Genomic DNA, 18244 nt, shown 5'->3' on the forward strand with positions numbered 1-18244 from the left:
CCAGACAGACGTTTTACGTTTTTTTTTTTTTTTTATTACATTTTGTTCTTTTCTTTCTTTTCGTGTTGTAATGTTTATTGTCCATCAACATCGACTGGCTGTGTAAAGTACTCGATCGAGAGGTGGCCCATGAGTGGTAAAGAATTGGTGACTGTTACCGTCCCGTCCGGGGTGGTCGTTCGTATTGTAACGATAACTCGTACCTTTCTTGTAGTGAGATCCCGCCCCACCAAAATCTTGGAAACGTCCCATCCCAAAACCTGCCACCACCACCACCACCACCACCACCACCCGGCCTGAAGCTCAACCCTTCCCCCTCCCCCCCCCGCTATGCCGCGACACCATGTCCAAGGCGAAAAGCTGGGCATCGACGCTTCGGCTGCCCAAGTCGACCTTCCCGTACGTTGCATTGCCTCTCTCGTCCGCCTCGGCACCGTCCGCCTCGGCAGCGTCCACCTGCTAATCCCAGCTCCCCCTCCCCCCCCGAAGCCCCCGGCCGCTGCCGCAAGCCCGCGACGGCTACATCCAGCGATGCGCCGATGAGCTCTACCGGTGGCAGTCGGTCCACCGGCCGGCCGATGACGAGTTTGTGCTGCACGACGGCCCGCCCTACGCCAACGGCGACCTGCACGCGGGCCACGCCCTCAACAAGATCCTCAAGGACATGATACTGCGCGTCAAGGTGCAGCAGGGCCGCCGCGTCTCGTACGTGCCCGGCTGGGACTGCCACGGCCTGCCCATCGAGATGAAGGCCGTCGGCGCCGAGCAGGGCAAGCACATGTCGCCGGGCGAGGTCCGCAAGGCCGCCCGCAAGCTGGCCTACAAGACGGTGGACCGGCAGATGAAGGGGTTCCGGTCCTACGCCGTCATGGCCGACTGGGACGCCCGCTGGACCACCATGGACAAGGCCTACGAGCTGCGCCAGCTGCGCCTGTTTCAGGCCATGGCGCGGCGCGGCCTCATCTACCGCCGCTACAAGCCCGTCTACTGGTCGCCCTCGTCGGGCACCGCCCTGGCCGAGGCCGAGCTCGAGTACAACGAGAACCACGTGTCCCGCGCCGCCTACGTCCGCCTCCGCGTCGTCGCCGGCCGCGAGGACCTGCCGGGGCTCGCCGGCCTCGAGGGCGACCTGTACGCCGTCGTCTGGACCACCACCCCCTGGACGCTGCCGGCGAACCGCGCCGTCGCCGTGCACGACGACCTCGAGTACCGCATCGTCCGGGCCGGCCGCGACGCCTACCTCGTGGCCGCCGGCTGCCTGGACCGCGTCGCCGCCGTCGTCGCCGGCCTGGACCCGACGCCCGAGGGCACGCTGGGCGCCGTGCGCGGCCGCCAGCTGACGCGGCTGCGCTACGTCAACCCGCTGCTGGGCCGGAGCGCCGAGCCGCTGCCCTTGATCCACGCCGGCTTCGTGTCGGCCGAGTCGGGCAGCGGCCTCGTGCACTGCGCGCCGGGCCACGGCTTCGAGGATTACCTGGCGTGCCTGGAGCTGGGCCTCCCCGTCGCGGCGCCCGTCGACGGCGACGGCCGGTTCACGGCCGAGGCGTGCCCCGACGACCCGGACCGGCTGCGCGGCCTGCCCGTGCTCGGCGCCGGCGCGGCGGCCGTCCTGGACCTCCTCGGCGGCGACGTGATGCACGCGCACGACCACCGGCACAAGTACCCGTACGACTGGCGCACCAAGGAGCCCATCATCATCCGGGCGACGGCCCAGTGGTTCGCCGACGTGAGCCACATCAAGGAGGACGCCATCGCGGCGCTCGAGGCCGTCCGGTTCATCCCCGAGGCGGGCCGCAACCGGCTCGAGTCGTTTGTCGGCTCCCGCAGCGAGTGGTGCATCTCGCGGCAGCGCGTCTGGGGCGTGCCGATCCCCGCGCTCTACGACCCCGAGGGCAACGCCGTCATGGACGACGACGTGGTCGACCACATCATCTCGGTGGTTGAGCAGCGCGGCATCGACGCCTGGTGGGGCGACGCCCCCGACGACGAGGCCTGGGTGCCGCCGCGGCTCCGCTCGGGCCCTCGGCTCGCGCGCGGCCGCGACACGATGGACGTGTGGTTCGACAGCGGCACGAGCTGGACCATGCTGGGCGGCCGCCAGGCCGACGTGTACCTCGAGGGCTCCGACCAGCACCGCGGCTGGTTCCAGTCGAGCCTGCTCACGCGCGTGGCGGCCACGGCCGACCGCGGGGCGCCGGGGGTCACCGCCACCACCACCAATACCCTCGGCCTGGCTCCGTTCAAGACGCTCATCACGCACGGCTTCACGCTCGACGAGGCCGGCAAGAAGATGTCCAAGTCGCTGGGCAACGTCGTGTCGCCGGACGAGGTCATGGACGGGTCGCTGCTCCCTCCGCTCAAGCCGCGCAAGAAGAGCGGCGGCGGCGGCGGCGGCGGCGGCGGCGGCGCGGCCCCGGTCAAGGACGCCCTCGGCCGGACGCGCTGCGCCTCTGGGTGGCGAGCTGCAACTACCCGCGCGACGTGGTGCTCGGCCAGCCCGTGCTCAAGACGATCCACGAGGCGCTGGTCAAGTACCGCACGACGATCCGCATGCTGACGGGCTCCATGCACGCGGCGGCGCGGGCCGCCCCGCTGACGGCCCTCGACCAGGTCGCGCTGCTGCAGCTCCGCGACGCCATGGCCGAGGTGGCCCGCCACTTTGACGCGTACGAGTTCAAGAAGGCGTTTGCCGAGATCAACCGGTGGGTCGCCAACGACCTGTCGGCGTTTTACCTCGAGGCCCTCAAGGACCGCCTGTACTGCGGCGACGGCGGCGGCGCGCTCGAGCCGCTCTTTGCCGGGTTCCTCCGCATGCTGGCGCCCCTGGCGCCCGTGCTCGTCGAGGAGGCCTGGGACCACCGCCCGGAGTGGCTCCGGCGGGAGCACGACGCCGACCCGGCCGCGGCCGACCGGCACCACCCGCTCCGCCAGCTGTACGCGGCCCCGCTCGTCGACCCGGCGCGGCTGACCCTCCCCGAGGAGCGCCTGCGCGACGCCCTGCCCGCGATCCAGAGCGCCCACACGGCCATCAAGGCGGCGCTCGAGCGGGCGCGGGCCGACAAGGTGCTCGGCTCGTCGCTGCAGTGCGTGGTCCGGCTCGAGGTGCCGGCGGGGAGCCGCGCGCACGGCACCCTCGAGTGGCTCAAGGATGAGCTGCCGGCCATGTTTGTGGTGTCGGAGGTGGAGCTGGCGACGAGGAGCGGCGGCGGGCAGCGCGAGGAAGCCGAGGAGAGCAAGGAGCACGGGTGGGCGTACCGCGAGGAGTTTGAGGAGGGCTGCCGGGCGTGGGTGCTTCCGCCGAGGCAGGACAAGTGCTCGCGGTGCTGGAGGTATGTGGCGCCCAAGGAGGAGGAGCTGTGCTCGCGGTGCGAGGAGGTGGTGACGAGGGATGCGCGAGAAGGGTCTGCTGCCGCGTAGCGTGCATGGCGGGAGGCAGAGGTTGGTCAGAGAGATGCGAGGATGGATGGCGTACTATGAGGGCCAAGGGGGCGTAGGATCATGTGCCCTGGGGACCAAGAAACAGGGATACCGGTATATCCGGTATCCGGGTCCCATGTATCAGTAGTGTACCAAGAAAAACACCCTGTCATACATACTGTGTACATTTACTAGTACATTCGCAGCGTTGCTCTCGTCGTCTTGTAGCCCCTTGGATGGCTAAGGTATTGACTATTCATCAAACGTTAGCAGATGGAGGATGTCTTTTCGGTATCTTACATGGTAATACGTGGGTTCATGTGTCTCTTGCGACGGTGCTGTGACGCAGGGGATCCACCGATAAGACACGACCCGATAACGAGCCAAAAAGTGGGGCCGAGCGGTCGATGGATCCCAAAATTTCCAGAAACCTTGAAAACACTGGGAACGCTTTGCCAAAGACACAACAACAAGGCAACCCTCCCCCCCCCCCCCCCCCAACCTTGCATCCAGCGCCGCCGCCATGGATATCCTCAAGGTTCTCTCGCGCGGCATCAAGCCGACGCAAAAGAACAAGCCGCAGCCGGCCGCGGCTCTTCCATCGGCCGGGGCGGCCCCCCACCCGCAGCTGTTCCACGATGCCGTCGCCTCGCGAGGCAAGAAGAGGAAGAGGAGGAAGACCAAGGACGACGGGGCCGACGACCCTCACCGCGATGCCGACGGCGACGCCAGCGACCTCGACTACTTTGCCCCCAAGAAGCCCGCCGCCGAGACCGCCCCCGCCGACACCGAAGAGGCCAACAAGAAGCGCAAGATCAAGCTGCTCGACGAGGACGAGTGCCGGCAGATACTGCGCTCGCACCGGCTCAAGTTCACCGTCCTCTCGGAGACGGGCCCGGCCGACGAGCCGCACGAGGACGAGGACGAGGACAAGGACGAGGACGAGGACGAAGCCCCGAAGAGCAAGAAGCAGAAGAAGAAGGAACAGAAGGAAAAGAAGAACAAAACCGCGGGCAAGCAGGAGGCGAAAAAGGACGACAAGAAGCCCATCTTCCCGCAGCCGCTCAGCGCCTTTGGCGAGCTGCATCACAGCTACGGCGTGTCCGCCAAGCTGGCGTCCAACATCTACGCCCAGGGGTTCCGCGTGCCGACCGAGGTGCAGCTGGGCAGCCTGCCGCTGCTGCTGCGGCCCGAGACGGCCCTCCGGCGGTCGAGCACGGCGGTGCCCGGCATCGAGCGCGGCGCCGACTTCCTCGCCGTCGCCCCGACCGGCAGCGGCAAGACCATCACGTTCCTGATCCCCGCCATCGACGGGGTGCTGCGCCGCCGCGCCGAGCTGGGCCGCTCCGCCGACGACCACGTGCTCGAGGCGGTCATCGTGGCGCCGACGCGGGAGCTGGCCACCCAGATCGTCAACGAGGGCCGCAAGCTGGCCATCGGCACGGGCGTCCGCGTCGTGCTCATGAAGCGGACGCTGCGGCTGCCCGCCGAAGAGGTCGAGGCCAAGGGCGAGAACGAGGACGGCAGCAGCAGCAGCAGCAGCAGCGAAGCCGGCAGCGAGGTCGGCAGCGACAACGACGACGAGAGCGATAGCGGCGGCGACAACGACGGCGACAGCGACGGCGACAGCGACGGCGACAGCGACGGCGACAGCGATTCGGGCAAGGAGACGACAACCCAGGGGACCAAAAAGCCGCCCGCCCGCGTCGACATACTCGTGACGACGCCGCGGACGCTGCTCAACTTTTTGACGGCCAAGCGCGGCGTGCGGCGGACGCTGCCGGCCGTCCGGTCGCTCGTGCTCGACGAGGCCGACGTGCTCCTCGACCCCGTGTTCCGCGACCAGACCATGGGCATCTGGCGCGCGTGCACCCACCCGGACGCCGGGCTGACGTGCTGGTCGGCGACCATGGCGTCGAGCATCGAGGCGCTCGTCACCAAGCAGCTCGCGCGGCGCGTCGGGCGCGGGAGCTCGCCGCGCCCGCTCATCCGCCTCGTCGTCGGCCTCAAGGACACGGCGGTCCCCAACATCGCGCACAAGCTCGTCTACACGGCCACCGAGCAGGGCAAGCTGCTGGCCCTGCGCCAGCTCCTGCACCCGGCCTCGTCGGCCGACTCGGGCCCGCCGCTGCGCCCGCCCTTCCTCGTCTTCACGCAGACCATCGAGCGCGCCCAGGCCCTGCACGACGAGCTGCGCTACGACATACCCGTCGAGGCGGGCGGCTCGGCCCGCGTCGCGGCGCTGCACTCGTCCATGCCCGAGTCGGCCCGGTCGCGCGTCATGGCGCGGTTCCGGGCCGGCGAGGTGTGGGTGCTCATCACGACCGACGTGCTCGCGCGCGGCGTCGACTTTGCCGGCGTCAACGGCGTCGTCAACTACGACGTGCCGACCTCGGCGGCCGGCTACGTGCACCGCGCCGGCAGGACGGGCCGCGCCGGCCGCGAGGGCGGCGTCGCCGTCACCTTTTACACCAAGGACGACATCCCCTTCGTCAAGAGCGTCGCCAACGTGATCGCGGCCAGCGAGCGGCAGGCCGGGCGCACGGGCGAGGCGGCCGCCGTGCAAAAGTGGCTGCTGGACGCGCTGCCCGACGTGACCAAGGAGGATCGCCGCAAGCTCAAGGTCCGCGGCGTCGAGTCGCGGCGCAGCGGGGCCGGCGCGGCCGCCATCTCGACCCAGAGCAAGTGGGAGCGGCAGCGCGAGAAGAGGCGGGCCCTGGCCATCGAGGCGAGCAAGAGGCGGAAGCGGCAGAGGCGGGCCGAAGGGGGCGAGGAGAGCGAGTCGGAGGGGGGGGAGCAGGGCCGAGGCGGCAAGGGAGCGGAAGATGAGGAGTGGAGCGGCCTGGAGGATTGATTGATACCCGAAGAGCTTGGAAAGGACCCCTTTTTGTTTGATGCGCTTCCCCTGTGGTCATATTCCACGCTGCAAGCTAGCATGGACATACGAGACATAGCATGCATGGTCCTAGGTGTTCAAGCACGAGAGAGAAAAAAAAAAAAAAAAATCTTGAGAAACCCAAGGTTCATCCATCCGTGCTCTCTTTTATGATAACAGTGACGAGGCGATCCATCCCCATATGGAAATGAAGATGGCCCAACATCTCTCTCCCTTGGCGCCCCTCCCCAAACACCACCAACATTACCAACACCACCCACACCACCCGCCTCACCAGCACAGCCAAGCCCCGGCCCGCCCATCAGTACCCCGCCGGCCGATGCATCCACCTCGCCGGATCCAGCACCACCTCAAACGTCGCCTCCCCGCACGTGCCGATGGCGCAGCTCAGGTCATGGTACCCCTCGAGGCCCGTGACGGGAAGATCCTCCTCGGCGTCCGTCTCCTCGTGCAGGTCCCACCTCCCGACCTCCCTGCCCTGGCGCGTGAAGAAGACGTCGACGTCGATGCGGGGCCCCGCGGGGCCGGGCCCGGGCCCGGACCCGAACGCGGCGGCGGAGGAAGAGGAGGAGGAAGAGCGAAAGGTCATGCCGACGCCCAGCCGCTCGCCGGCGCGGAAGGGCTGGGTGAAGGCCTTGCCGCCCCAGCGGTCGTTGACGAAGCGGTGGCCGTCGTCGCCGTGGACGGCGACGGAGCCGCGGTGCCAGCCCGGCATGCGGAAGGAGGGGTAGGGCAGCGCGGTGAAGCCGAGGGCCAGGCAGAGGTCGCCTTCGTCTGGGTTGCCGCGGGGCGCGAGCTGCACCTCGTAGTAGATGGTTTTGAAACCCCCGCCGGCGGCGGGGGAGAGCGGCGAGTGCAGCGCGGGGTTGTAGAGCGGGGGGTAGGCGATGATTCTTTGGAAGAGGATCGGGTTAGGTTTGTCATGTCGTGTTCGTTGTCGGGGTGGTTTTTTGGCCTTGGCCTTATAAGGGGGGAGGAGGAGGCATGGATTGAAGAGTGGCAAGAAAGAGAGGGAGGGAGGGAGAGAAACAAAAGAAGGAAAGAAAAAGAAAACAAGCACGTACGTCGAATCCGCCGAGATCCGTTCGGTCCGCACCGACCACAGGCCCGGCGCCGTCCACGCCAGCGACCCCGCAAAGTTGACCATGGGCCGCATGAGCCGCGGGTCGTGCGCGGCGAGCGTCGCCGCGGCGGCCGCGTCCAGCGCGACGGGCGGCGCCAGCGGGTACGCGGCGCACCAGGCCTCGCCCGCCTCGGCCTCGGCCTCGGTGGCGTTGTGCCCCGGCGACCGGTCAAAGCCCGAGAAGAAGCTCGGCGGCGGCGGGAACAGCGACGTGTCCGGGACGAGAGCCTCCCTGGTTGGTGTGCGCGTGGTTTGCGTTGGCGGCTCGTTCTCGTGCGCGCGCGTCTCTTGCAAAGGGGGGGGGGGAGAGGGATGGGACGGCTCACCAGTTGTGCTGCGCCGGAGGCGGCCCCGGGGGCGGAGCCGCGTGGCTCGGGGCCGGAGGGGCTCCCGGAGGAGGCGCGTAGGCGGGAGGAGCCGAGCCGGGCCCGGCCGGCGATGGCTGGGACGGAGGAGGGCCTAGGGGAGGAGGTGCATAGCTCGGCGGCTGCTGCGGCGGCTGCTGATGCTGCTGATGCTGCTGATGCTGCTGCTGTTGATACTGAGGCGGCAAGCTCGCGCGTTGAGGCTTCTCTGGCGGGTGAGCGGTGTAGCCCTGTGCCGGGCGCGGCGCGTCGCCATCGGCGTCTTTATTGCTGCCAAAACACATGATTCGGAGCTACGGGTATGTGTATTGATTCAGGTAGACAAGGTATGTGAATGGGCGACGACGGAGTCGTGTTTTGTTTTCTTTTCTTCTTCAATGTGAAGAATGGGTGGTTGGAACAAAGGTGAAATTGCGCACCGCGCTTTTTGAGCCGGGTGAGATGAGATCCTAAAGGGGCTCGAGCGAGCGAGAAGCTGCTGGGGTCCTGGGCCAAGCACCCAACGTTGGGAGGGCCGTTGGTTGCAGGTTGGAAGGGGGGGCTGTGCAGCCGCCAAGATGCTTACTCGGTGATGTATCTTGGGAGGAGAATCAAGGAGGGTGGTTTTCCGTGTACAACTGAGAAATCATCCCTCCGAGCATACCACAGTCGGCCAACAACGATGCATCCTAGTCTAGCTGCACCTCATGTGTGGAGCGTGACCCCATCAATCTGCCTCGCCTCTTGTTGGATATGTACCCTTAAGCCCTGCACCTTGGTGTCTACCCACGGGAGCTTGAACACATGGGGAGGAGGGATATGGATGGGGATGAGACCGAGAGGGGCGGGGAGGCGAGGGGGGGTCCCACGACCATCACCAGGCAGAGAGAGAAAAGACCCTATAATTAGGCGCCATGAACAACCACCACCACCACTCCCTCCTCCCTCACTGTTCTTGGACACCTCATTACACTACTATTACTACTACTCCTACTACTCCTACTACTACTCCTACTGCTACTACCATGCAAGGTACCTTCGGTAAGATATCTCATGTACATGCAATCCATCTATCGCTCGCCCAAAAGATTCAAGTCAAAGAAAAATCAAGGCTTGCGCCAGGCCTCGAGTCAAACAAACAGAGCGCGACACCTTCCCCATCCCTTCTCTTATTAGCAGCGCGGCCCTCATAAGTCATCATCATCACTCAGCCCCCCCCCCCCCCCTCTTGCCCCCGTCATCTATGCAACATCTAACGTCTAACGTTGACCGTCCAACATGCTCAACCATCTAACCCCCCAACATGCTCGCATCCCTGACGCTCGGATAAAAGAAGGCCATGATGCCGATAATGACGTAGGTCGCCATAAGCAGCGCTCCCTCGAGGTAGTTGCTCCGGCCGTCCAGCACCAAAAAGTTTGTGATAAACGTCGACACGAACAAGCACACCGTCTCAAACAGCGTAAAGTATAGCGACATGTCTCGGTTGGCGGCCCAGCCGATGATCACCACGAGCGGCGTCACGAACAGGGCCACCTGGATGGAGCTGCCGACGGCGACGCCGATGGCCAGGTCCATCTTGTTCTTGAGCGCAACCGTGAGGGCCGTCACGTGCTCGGCCGCGTTGCCCACGACCGGCAGGATGACGAGGCCGATGAAGGCCTCGCTGATGTTGCTCGTCTCGACCAGCCCGCTGATGGACTCCACCATGAGCTCGGCGCAGATGGCCACCAGGCCCGTCGAGACGAGCAGCAGGATGACGGCGCCGGTGCACGAGAGCTGGTAGGCGGGTTCGTCCTCGTCCTCGCCCGCCGCCGCCGCCGCCGCCGCCGCCGCCGCTGCGTTGAGCGGTCTTGGCAGCAGTATCTGCGACGGGGACAGAGCGGTGCCGTGGCCGTGGTGATGGTGAGGATGATGCTGCGGCTGGTTCAGCCGGTCGGGAAGCGAGTTGGTGCGGCGGATGCCGTAGCGCACGCGGGGCACCGGGCCCGAAGGGGCGGGCGGGACGTCGGCGTCGGGCGGCTGCGTGAAGACGCTCGGGGTCAGGCTGCTGACGACGGGCAGCAGGGAAAGTCCGCGCACCCTCTGGAGGGGGCTTCGGGAGCGGGCCGGGGTCTCGCTGGGCGCGGGCACTTCGGTCACGTTGGGGTTGAAGTCGACCCTGCGCGGCTGGCGGCCGCTGCGCCCTGAGGGGGCCTCGTCGACCGTGATGGTGGGCTGCGTGTCGTGAGACCGCTCCTGATGTTGGTGCTCGGTGCTGTCGCCGTCCTCCTTGTCTTCCTTGTTCTTGCGCTCCTTGTGCTTGCGATGCCTATGCTTCTTGGACTTGCGGCCGCGGCCGCGTTCGCGCCTGTCGTCGTCGTCGGCTTCGTCGTCGGCCAATTCCGAGACGCGTGTCTGGCGGCGCACCGGCCGCATCTCCACGTCGTCGGCGTTGGCGTTGGCGTCGTCGGGGGACCCCTGGGAGGGCTCCTTGCTCCTGTTGCTCGACGAGGAGGACGACCCGCTGGACCTCCGGTGGCGGCGGATGGCTTTGCGGACGCGCCTCGACACGGTCTCGGAGTGGTCCGAGTGGTCCGAGTCCGAGTCGGAGCTCGACGAGCTCGACGAGCTCGAGCCCGAGCCGTCCGAGTCGGACGAAGAGTCCAGCCAGTTGGCGGCGGGCCCGGGCCTCGACTCCTCGTCGATGATATGCTGGGGCGTCGACTCGTAGAGGTACGAGTGCGAGATGAGCTGGAAGAGCAGGTACAAGATGTAGACGAGCAGGAGGACCTGGTTTGTCAGCATGCCTGGCCGAAGAAGAAGCAAACGATCGAGGCGGCGATGGGTGCTTACCACGCTCGTGCCGCGGCTGATCTTGAGCGACTGCTCATCGGCGAGCTTTTCGTCGTTAAAGGAGGCATGGAATGCCGTCTATGACGCACGCAAAACGATTCATCATTAGCATGGCTCCGCGGACCGCCCCTCCGCATGTCGACGTACCGGCAACAGCAAGCTAACCACGCTCAGGCTGAGCAGGCAGGCGCTCATCTGGGTGACGGTGCTGTTGTAGATTTGCTCGCGGTAGCGCAGGCCGCCCACGAAGAAGGACATGCCGAGGACCAGGAGCAGGTTCGACAAAATGGAGCCGAGCAGGGCGGCCTGGACGATGCGGACCTCATTCTTGATGAGCGAGATGCTGGGGAAGGAAGGATGTGCGTTAGCTCAGCTCGGAGGGGGTCGGAGAAAAAGAAAAAGAGAGCAGGCTTGGCTGCCTGTCTGTCTGCTTGTCTGGAGAACGTACATGCTATCGGCCACGGTCAGCGAAGGTCCTCTTTATATCGCCGGTCCATCCGGCAACAAGAACCAAGAAAAAAAAAACTCACAAGATGATCAGCTCGACGGCGTTGCCAAACGTCACGTTCAGCAGGGCGCCCAGCGAGTCGCCCAGGCGGTGGGCGACCGACTCGGTGGCGAAGCTGAGCAGGCCGGCCAGCGGGACGATGGCGACGGCGTTCAAGCCAAAGATGAGGCCCGGGGATAGGTGGTGGAACTGGCCGACGGCGATGCCGGCGGGCACGAAGACGAGCAGGAGGTTGAGCTTGGAGCTGAAGAGGACCGCCTTGAAGGCGAGCCAGAAGCGCTCCGTGATGGGTTTCTTGGCCGGGTCATTTTCGGGGGCGTCTAGGAGGGACCCCGACTGCTGCGAAGAGGGCGGCGGTATGGAGGGCTCGGGGTCGGCCGCGACGGCGGCCTCTGTTGACGCGGTTCCGCCGTTGGGGGGGCCATGGGAATCCGGCGTGGAGGCGAACGACTTCTTCATCGAAGGGGTCTGGATGTTGTTGTTGTCCAGGGGCTTGATTAGATGTCGACGCGATGGACAGGCGGAAGAAAGAAAGAAAGAAAGAAGCAAAAGGCAAGAAGAAACCCCGAGAAATGGAATTGGAAAAGCCAAGGCAGGGGCTACAGCAGATCTTCAAGGCAAGGTGCTCTTGCGCTCTTGCGGTCTTGGACTCTTGCGCTCCTCCTGCTAACGAAACGGTTCGGCCGCGTCAAAAGAAGGCAAGGCCGCAGACCGCACCTTCCCGCATTGGGTGCCATGTGGCGTTCCGCTATCCACCGCTATCCACCGCCAGCCACCACATTCCACTCCCAATGAAACAAACAAATCCAATGGCTTGATGAAAGATCAAGACGGGCGAATTGATGCTCCATCATCACCTGGAAAGGCCTTTTTTTTTTCCTTTTTTTTTTTTTTTTTGCGTGGTGTGGCAAGTCTTGTTTGTCTTCTTTCCCTCCCCTCCCACCGCGTCTACCGTGTAAGTCGGCTCCAATTCTTCAGCGAGCGTTGAATGCCAAGCCTCGCTGCCGTTCGGGGAAGGGTCTGCCGAGGGGCAGGGCACCCTGGCTCTCTCTCACCTCGCTTTGTTGCATCGCATTCAGTCGGCGACGAATCTCTTCTTCAACGCTGCGCGCCGCTCCTCATGCAACGCGATCCAATGCCGACCGGGGCTTACATACTGCGTAGGCTGGAGCTGTTCGCGTCCAGCTATTCCCATGTTCTGCCCAACCGGTTGACGCGAGCCGGCCGAGCCAGCAGAGCCATCGTCCTCTCCTATAGTACTACATGCACAACAGGAGTTACGTGACGTCATGAGGCTATGTGTTCCGGTCCAAGCCACACACCATCACGCATCCTCCATGAGCCATTGGAAGCTCGGCATCTCGCGGGTCAACGGCCCCCGCCGTGATTCCGCTCTGGTCAATCGCCAAGTTCCCCCTCGTAACCTACCTACCTACCTACCTACCTACCTACCTACCTACCTAGGCAGACAGACAATCTAGATACCTTGGCCGAGGGGCCTCCTGGATTCCGATAGGATGAAGGGGGGAACGCAGAGACAGAAAGTCAAAGAAAAGACAGCGAGCGAGAGGATGCGCACGCCCCATTGGTGTACACTCATACTAGTAGACCAGGTACGCTATCCAGTTGAACCCAAGAAAACCAGAAATCTTTGTTGTCATTGTTAGCTTCCCATACAAGGCCGACAATGTTTTGTACTGCGACTACCGTGGACCCTGGACTCCTTTCTACAAGTACACGCGAAAGGAAAAAAAACCAACAAACAGCAAAAACCACGGACCCGAAACAAACCCAAAACAAAAAAAAAAAAAAAAAAGGCCACCCCCCTCCAAAAAAAAAAATCCATCGTTCATGTTAGCATCTTCCACAATCCTCATGTCCCTAGATGTCCATGCCTTGTCATTTTACCCCTCCTTCCTCCTGAGGCTCAACAACCTCTTGATCCCCCCCCCTCCTCCAGCCTTCTTCCCTCCCGCGCCGGCGACCGCGACCGCCACATCCTCAACGCTCTCCGCTCCTTCGCTCTGCCCATGGACCCCTTCTTTCTCCTCGCCCTCGTACTCGTACCACAGCTTCGGCACCACCAGCCGGTACGGCACCGTGCTGCCGCCCGGATCCTTCTGGCTGATCTCCACGTTGAGCGTCACCTCGATGGCGCCCCGCAGGTCCACCACCAGGTCGGCCGGGTTCCGCCCCGCCAGCGCCTTGCGCTGCTTCGTCGACAGCGTCGTCGGCGTCCGCAGGAACGGCCTGGGCCTGAAGTTGGCGTCATCCTCGCCGTCGGTCCGGCTGCTCGCCGACGTGTGCTGCTGCTGCGGCAGCAGCGGCGGCGGCTGGTGGATGCTGGTCTGGGAGGCCGGCTGGGGGTGGCCGGCGCCGGGGGCGCTGGTCCCCGGCACCGTGACAGGCTTGGGGCCCACGGGCGGCGGGTTGGCCTCCGAGTGGTGGCGGGGATGCGGGTGCTGCGGCCTGGCCATGAAGAAGCTGTCGTCGCCCGGCGTGAACTCGTTCGAGTACGTCGATCCGAGACCGCTGTGCATTCCAACCCCGTTGCTGTTGTTGTTGTTGTTGTTGTTGTTGCTGCTGCTGCCGCCGCCGTCCGTCTCCGGCGGCTGATTCCACGCGTCGCCGTTGACGGGGGGATTGCTTTCCTGCCGTGCCGTTGTGCTGCGCCGGCGGAAGAGCCCGCCGAAACGGCTCGCCACGGACGTGCTCGACATGGTGCGCTGGAGCCCGCCTTGCGTCGCCGGCCGGCCGACGTCCTCGGCGCTCTTGATGCCCGCCCGGCGCGACAGCGACCGCAGCAACCCGCCCGAGACGGGCGGCCGCGTGCGGTCTTTGCCGCCGGCGTCGCCCCCGGCCGTCTTGGGCCGCGAGAGCCGCCGCAGCACGCTGCCCTTGCGGCCCAGCCCGGTGGGCCCGCCGAGCGTCGGCGGGCCCGGCGCCGGGAGCTGCTCGACCGAGGCCTCGGGCGACGGCGTCGGCGCCGGCGTGTGGCCCGGGACGTACTCGCGGATGGCGCACCAGTTGCGGTGCGGCAGCAGGTGCTTGTTGTTGCGCGGCTTGCCGTCGACGCCGTGGGCGAAGAGCGGGATCATGTCCTCCTCCGTCTCCTTGTCGAAGTGGTGCACCTTGTTGCGCTTGTTGAGCACGTCGGCGAGCAGGTCGGGCGGCGGCGCGTTGACGATGGCCGACGAGATGATGTTGGGCATGTAGCGGAAGTCCTTGTGCTTGGCGAGGCCGAACTTGGGGTTCGAGTAGAACTGGCCGACGGCCGCCAGGTGCACGTCGCCGCTCAGGATGGTGACGCGCACCGACTTGTCGGCGGCCAGGTCCTGCAGATCCTCGACGACGATGGCACGCTCGCGCTTGTGGCTCTTGGCCGTCCAGTGGTCGTCCAGGTCGTCGAGCACCTCGACGCCGCCGTCGAAGCGGTTGAGCAGCCCGCCAAACATGCCCAGCTTGGCAAGGGCTTTCACGGGGTCCATGACCCGCGAGGTCAGTCTGCCGAGAGAGAAAGAGAACATGTTAGCAACTGGTCGTTTGGTTTTTTTTTTTCTTTGGGCGCTCCTCTTTGGATGCAAGACGTACATGTTTTCAAGCCACACCAGGCGGGGGTAGGCGATGGGCACGGGCAGCAGCACGAGCAGGTGGTCAATCTTGCCCTTGTCGATCTCGGCGTAGCAGCGGTCCATGATCCTCTTCCACGTGTCCTCGCAGAGGACCTCCTGGCGGGTGCGCTCGGTGCGAGCGTCCACGGCCAGCAGGGCGAGGCGGCCGCCCAGCGACATGAACAGGCTGCGGCTGAGCTCGGCGATGTAGGGGCCCGGGCGGGCGCCCATGATCCAGCTCGGCTCCGTCTTGTCGGTCTCGTCGACGACCGTCTGGTGCTGGAACAGCAGGTAGTACTTGAAGGCGACGTTGCCGAGGCCGGCGAAGACGGGCGAGCTCATGAAGTGGTGCGGGTACGAGCCGAACCCGTCGATGATGTCGTGGTCGTCCCACATGTTGACCATGGGGATCTGGGCGTTGGCCATGCTGAACAGGCCCTGCGAGAACCAGGCGCAGTAGCGCTCCAGGTAAAAGTGCTCGAGCTGCTCGCGCATCTCGGTGGTGAAGGGGGCGTCGTGCTTGTGCAGCGGGTTCTTGATGGCCAGCCAGTCGCGGAACAGGGGCACGTCGTGCATGCAGAGGTCGTTGTAGATCTGGTCGCCGCCGCCGAGCATGACGTGAAAGGGCTGGCTCTGGTGCGTGTTGAGCACGTCGCGCCACATGGGGTCGGGCCCGGTGAACTCGTCCGTGTCGACGCTGAGGCTGAAGCCGTTGCAGCTGTAGAACATGACGTTCATGCTCTGGCCGCGGGCGGGCACCCAAAAGCCCGTCGACGGGCCGCGGTTGATGCGGTAGGCGATGCGCTGCTGATGGTCGCGCAGCTCCACCTCGATGTTGAAGCGCCAAAAGGTGTAGCCGCGCTCGGCGTGCAGCCGGAAGCCGCGCACGTCGCGGTACTTGCCCAGCTTCTCGCCGTCCGCCTCGGCGCGCTTGCGCCGCGCCGCGAACGAGCCGGGAGGGTCCGCAACGCCCTTGGGCAGCGGCACGTCGGGCGGGCTGCGCGTCTTCTCGAACAGGCCGTCGTCCGTCTCGTCGCGCGACACGTCGCGGGCCTCTTCCAGGTGGTCGACGGGCCGCACGTACAGCGTCTCGCCCTTGCGGCCGAGCTTGGGGTGGCCGGCGATGGGGTCGACGAACTCGGGGGCCAGCGGCTCGTCGCCGCGGATCTCGCGGGGCGGCGGCGGCAGCAGCTGGATGGGCTGGGCGAACAGGCGCAGCGTGGGCGCGATGTCGTAGGACGAGTCGGTGTCGGTGGTGACGATCATGACGGAGCCGCGCCAGACGTCGCGCTCGAGCGGGGCGCCGTCGCGGGCCGTGCGGCCGGGCACGCGCTCGCGGCGGATGCCGCAGAAGCGCAGCAGCGGGCCGCACTTGAGGTACAGGGGCGGCTTGAAGCGGGTAGGACCTGGACGCAGGGGTTAGCGGCGACGGCTTCACGACAGGGCTCAGGCCTGGAGGAGCAGGGTTCGTTGTACTGGCGTAGGAAAGGGCAAAGGCGGCGTCATTGCTGCGCAGCGAGAAACAACCGAGGCTGTCTTGGGAGTCGCTGGCTGCCGAGGGGCTCGGGCTGGCGGGGCGCAGCCCGTCCCGTCGCCGCCCTCGGGCCTTCGCACGTCTGGATGGAGCGGCCAGGTGCTGGGGCGCGAAGGGCGGGTCGCTGCTGATTTCGCTCGTCGCGGACAGAGCGACGTCACCGCTCTGCACCGAGAAGATGCTGGGGAAGATGGCCTCGCGGCCGTGGATGCGCATACCGTTGGTCTCTGCATACTCGCCCTCGAAGGCCTCGGCCTTGACGGGGCGGCTCGACAGGCTGCTGCTGCGGTGCCGCGAGTGCGGCCTCTCCCACCACGTCGGGTTCTTTTCCGAAGCGGCGGCAGACGGCGCAGCGCCTTCCAGGTCGAGCATGGTGCCGGTCAGCGCCCCGACCGTCGCCTTCTTCCACTCGTCCAGGTACGGCGGGTGCCGATAGACGTCTTGGGCAGGCTGGTGTCTGTCGCGGACGCGGTTGACGAGATCCGTCAGGCGTTGCCTCGTGCTCTCGCGCTCGTCGCGCGGCGATCCGTCCGCGCCGGGATCCCTCCCCAGGACCACCTGTTCGGCCCTCCTCTGGCCCGGCGACTTCTTCAGCTTCGCAGGGTACCCGGGCGCATCGTCGTCCGAGTCGACTTGGGAGCTGGTCCTGGTGGTCGAGGGAGGACCTGGCCTGTACATGTCATCCTCCGAGACGCGCGTCGGCCACGGGTCGCTGGGCGGGGCCTTTTTGAGCTTGTTGCTGCCGCTTCTCGGCGGCGTGCGACCGCTCGGCGGCGGCGGCGGCACCTCCGGAGGCTCGAAGCCGTTGGGAGGGCGGATGTCGCTCCTCGCGGCACGCTCGCGGAAGCTGAGGTTGCGCTGAAGGCCAGGCTCGGCGGGAGCAGCGGCGGGAGCAGCGGCGGGAATCCGGTCGAGCTCGGCGGCTGGCGGCTGCTTTCGAAGCTCCCCCGGCGGGTTCTGCGAGAGAGGCCCGTCGTGATGCCGGGGGCCGCTCCGCGGATCCTTGTCGGCGTCCCTGGAAGCCGCCCTTTCGCGGACGGCGCGCTCGGCGGCCTCGACGCGGGCCCGCTTGTCCTCCTTGGAGATGTTGTCGAGGGTCTGCTCCAGCTTCTGCAGCGGGGAGCGGACGTCCGACAGGCCCTTGCTGCGGCCGGCCGACGTGTTGGCCGCTGCGCGACGCGCGCTCCGCTGCAACGACTGCTCGGCCGCCGAGGTCCTTTTGCGGCCGTTGGCCAGGGGAGAGTTCCGGCCGCGGCCGGGCTCGGTGACGACGCGGGTCCGCGGCAAGGCCGACTCTTCGAGAGCCACGCGGCCCTCCTTCCGGGCGGCGGCGGCGGCGGCGGCGGCGGCCCTGCGGTAATCGTCGTTTTCGTCGTCCATGGACATCCTGCGGGAGTGTCCGCCGGCGGGAGGTGGGTACCTGGCGGTGATGGAGGCGGGCGTGGAGGGTGCGGGAGGAGCGTCGGGGGCGGCAGGCGGGGGGTGGGCGGCAGCTAGCGCGGCATACTCGTCGTCCTGCTCCTGGTTGCGGCTTCGGCGGCGGCGGCGGTTTTCGATGAGCTCTGGAGGGTACTGGGTCGCACCGTAGGGTAAAGAGGGCGGCCGTGGGGTCAATCCGTAACCCTGGAAGCTCGAGGCGGTGGGCGACGCAAACGGGCTCATGGTGGACTCGGTCGGCGCATCCGACTTTGTAGTCTGGATTGACACGCGATTCGACGCCAGCGAGCTCGGAGCCGGGGCGTCCAATGAGGAACGCTGGCCCGCGGCGACGTCCATGCCGTCGGACAAGCGGCGAGCTCTGGTTTGGTCGGTGCTAGGTCCGGGGAGGTGGCCCCAGTAGGGAGCCGACATGTTGGCGGTTGGGTTGGCGACGGGGCTTGGGGCTATCAGGCCGTCGGGCTGTCGTTCCTTGTTGTCCCTGCAGCCCACGTGCTGCGCGAGCCTGCGGTCAGGCTGACTGGACGGCTTGATTTTTT

General features: G+C 66.0%; 5 protein-coding genes across 5 annotated transcripts; 2 read left to right on the forward strand and 3 right to left on the reverse strand.

Annotated features, from left to right (window-relative positions):
• Positions 1–343: 343 nt before the first annotated feature.
• On the forward strand, positions 344–3417 carry VTJ83DRAFT_188 (uncharacterized protein; the record flags this gene model as incomplete). The annotated part of the gene is made up of 3 exons (XM_071008087.1): positions 344–399; positions 490–2416; positions 2497–3417. The coding sequence occupies 3 exons, from the start codon at positions 344–346 to the stop codon at positions 3415–3417; spliced, it is 2904 nt and encodes a 967-aa protein (XP_070869541.1).
• Positions 3418–3940: 523 nt separating this feature from the next.
• On the forward strand, positions 3941–6271 carry VTJ83DRAFT_189 (uncharacterized protein; the record flags this gene model as incomplete). The annotated part of the gene is made up of 1 exon (XM_071008098.1): positions 3941–6271. The coding sequence occupies one exon, from the start codon at positions 3941–3943 to the stop codon at positions 6269–6271; it is 2331 nt and encodes a 776-aa protein (XP_070869542.1).
• Positions 6272–6614: 343 nt separating this feature from the next.
• On the reverse strand, positions 6615–8085 carry VTJ83DRAFT_190 (uncharacterized protein; the record flags this gene model as incomplete). The annotated part of the gene is made up of 3 exons (XM_071008110.1): positions 6615–7206; positions 7378–7668; positions 7763–8085. 3 exons carry the CDS (start codon positions 8083–8085, stop codon positions 6615–6617), a joined length of 1206 nt encoding a protein of 401 aa, XP_070869543.1.
• A 985-nt stretch (positions 8086–9070) lies between these two features.
• On the reverse strand, positions 9071–11582 carry VTJ83DRAFT_191 (uncharacterized protein; the record flags this gene model as incomplete). Its single annotated transcript, XM_071008121.1, has 4 exons — positions 9071–10552; positions 10616–10693; positions 10763–10958; positions 11146–11582. 4 exons carry the CDS (start codon positions 11580–11582, stop codon positions 9071–9073), a joined length of 2193 nt encoding a protein of 730 aa, XP_070869544.1.
• A 1445-nt stretch (positions 11583–13027) lies between these two features.
• VTJ83DRAFT_192 (uncharacterized protein) lies at positions 13028–18119 on the reverse strand (the record flags this gene model as incomplete). Its single annotated transcript, XM_071008132.1, has 3 exons — positions 13028–14627; positions 14715–16140; positions 16211–18119. 3 exons carry the CDS (start codon positions 18117–18119, stop codon positions 13028–13030), a joined length of 4935 nt encoding a protein of 1644 aa, XP_070869545.1.
• Positions 18120–18244: the final 125 nt, after the last annotated feature.

The sequence above is a fragment of the Remersonia thermophila genome, chromosome 1, assembly GCF_042764415.1.
Source record: "Remersonia thermophila strain ATCC 22073 chromosome 1, whole genome shotgun sequence".
Classification (NCBI taxonomy): Eukaryota; Fungi; Ascomycota; class Sordariomycetes; order Sordariales; family Chaetomiaceae; genus Remersonia; species Remersonia thermophila.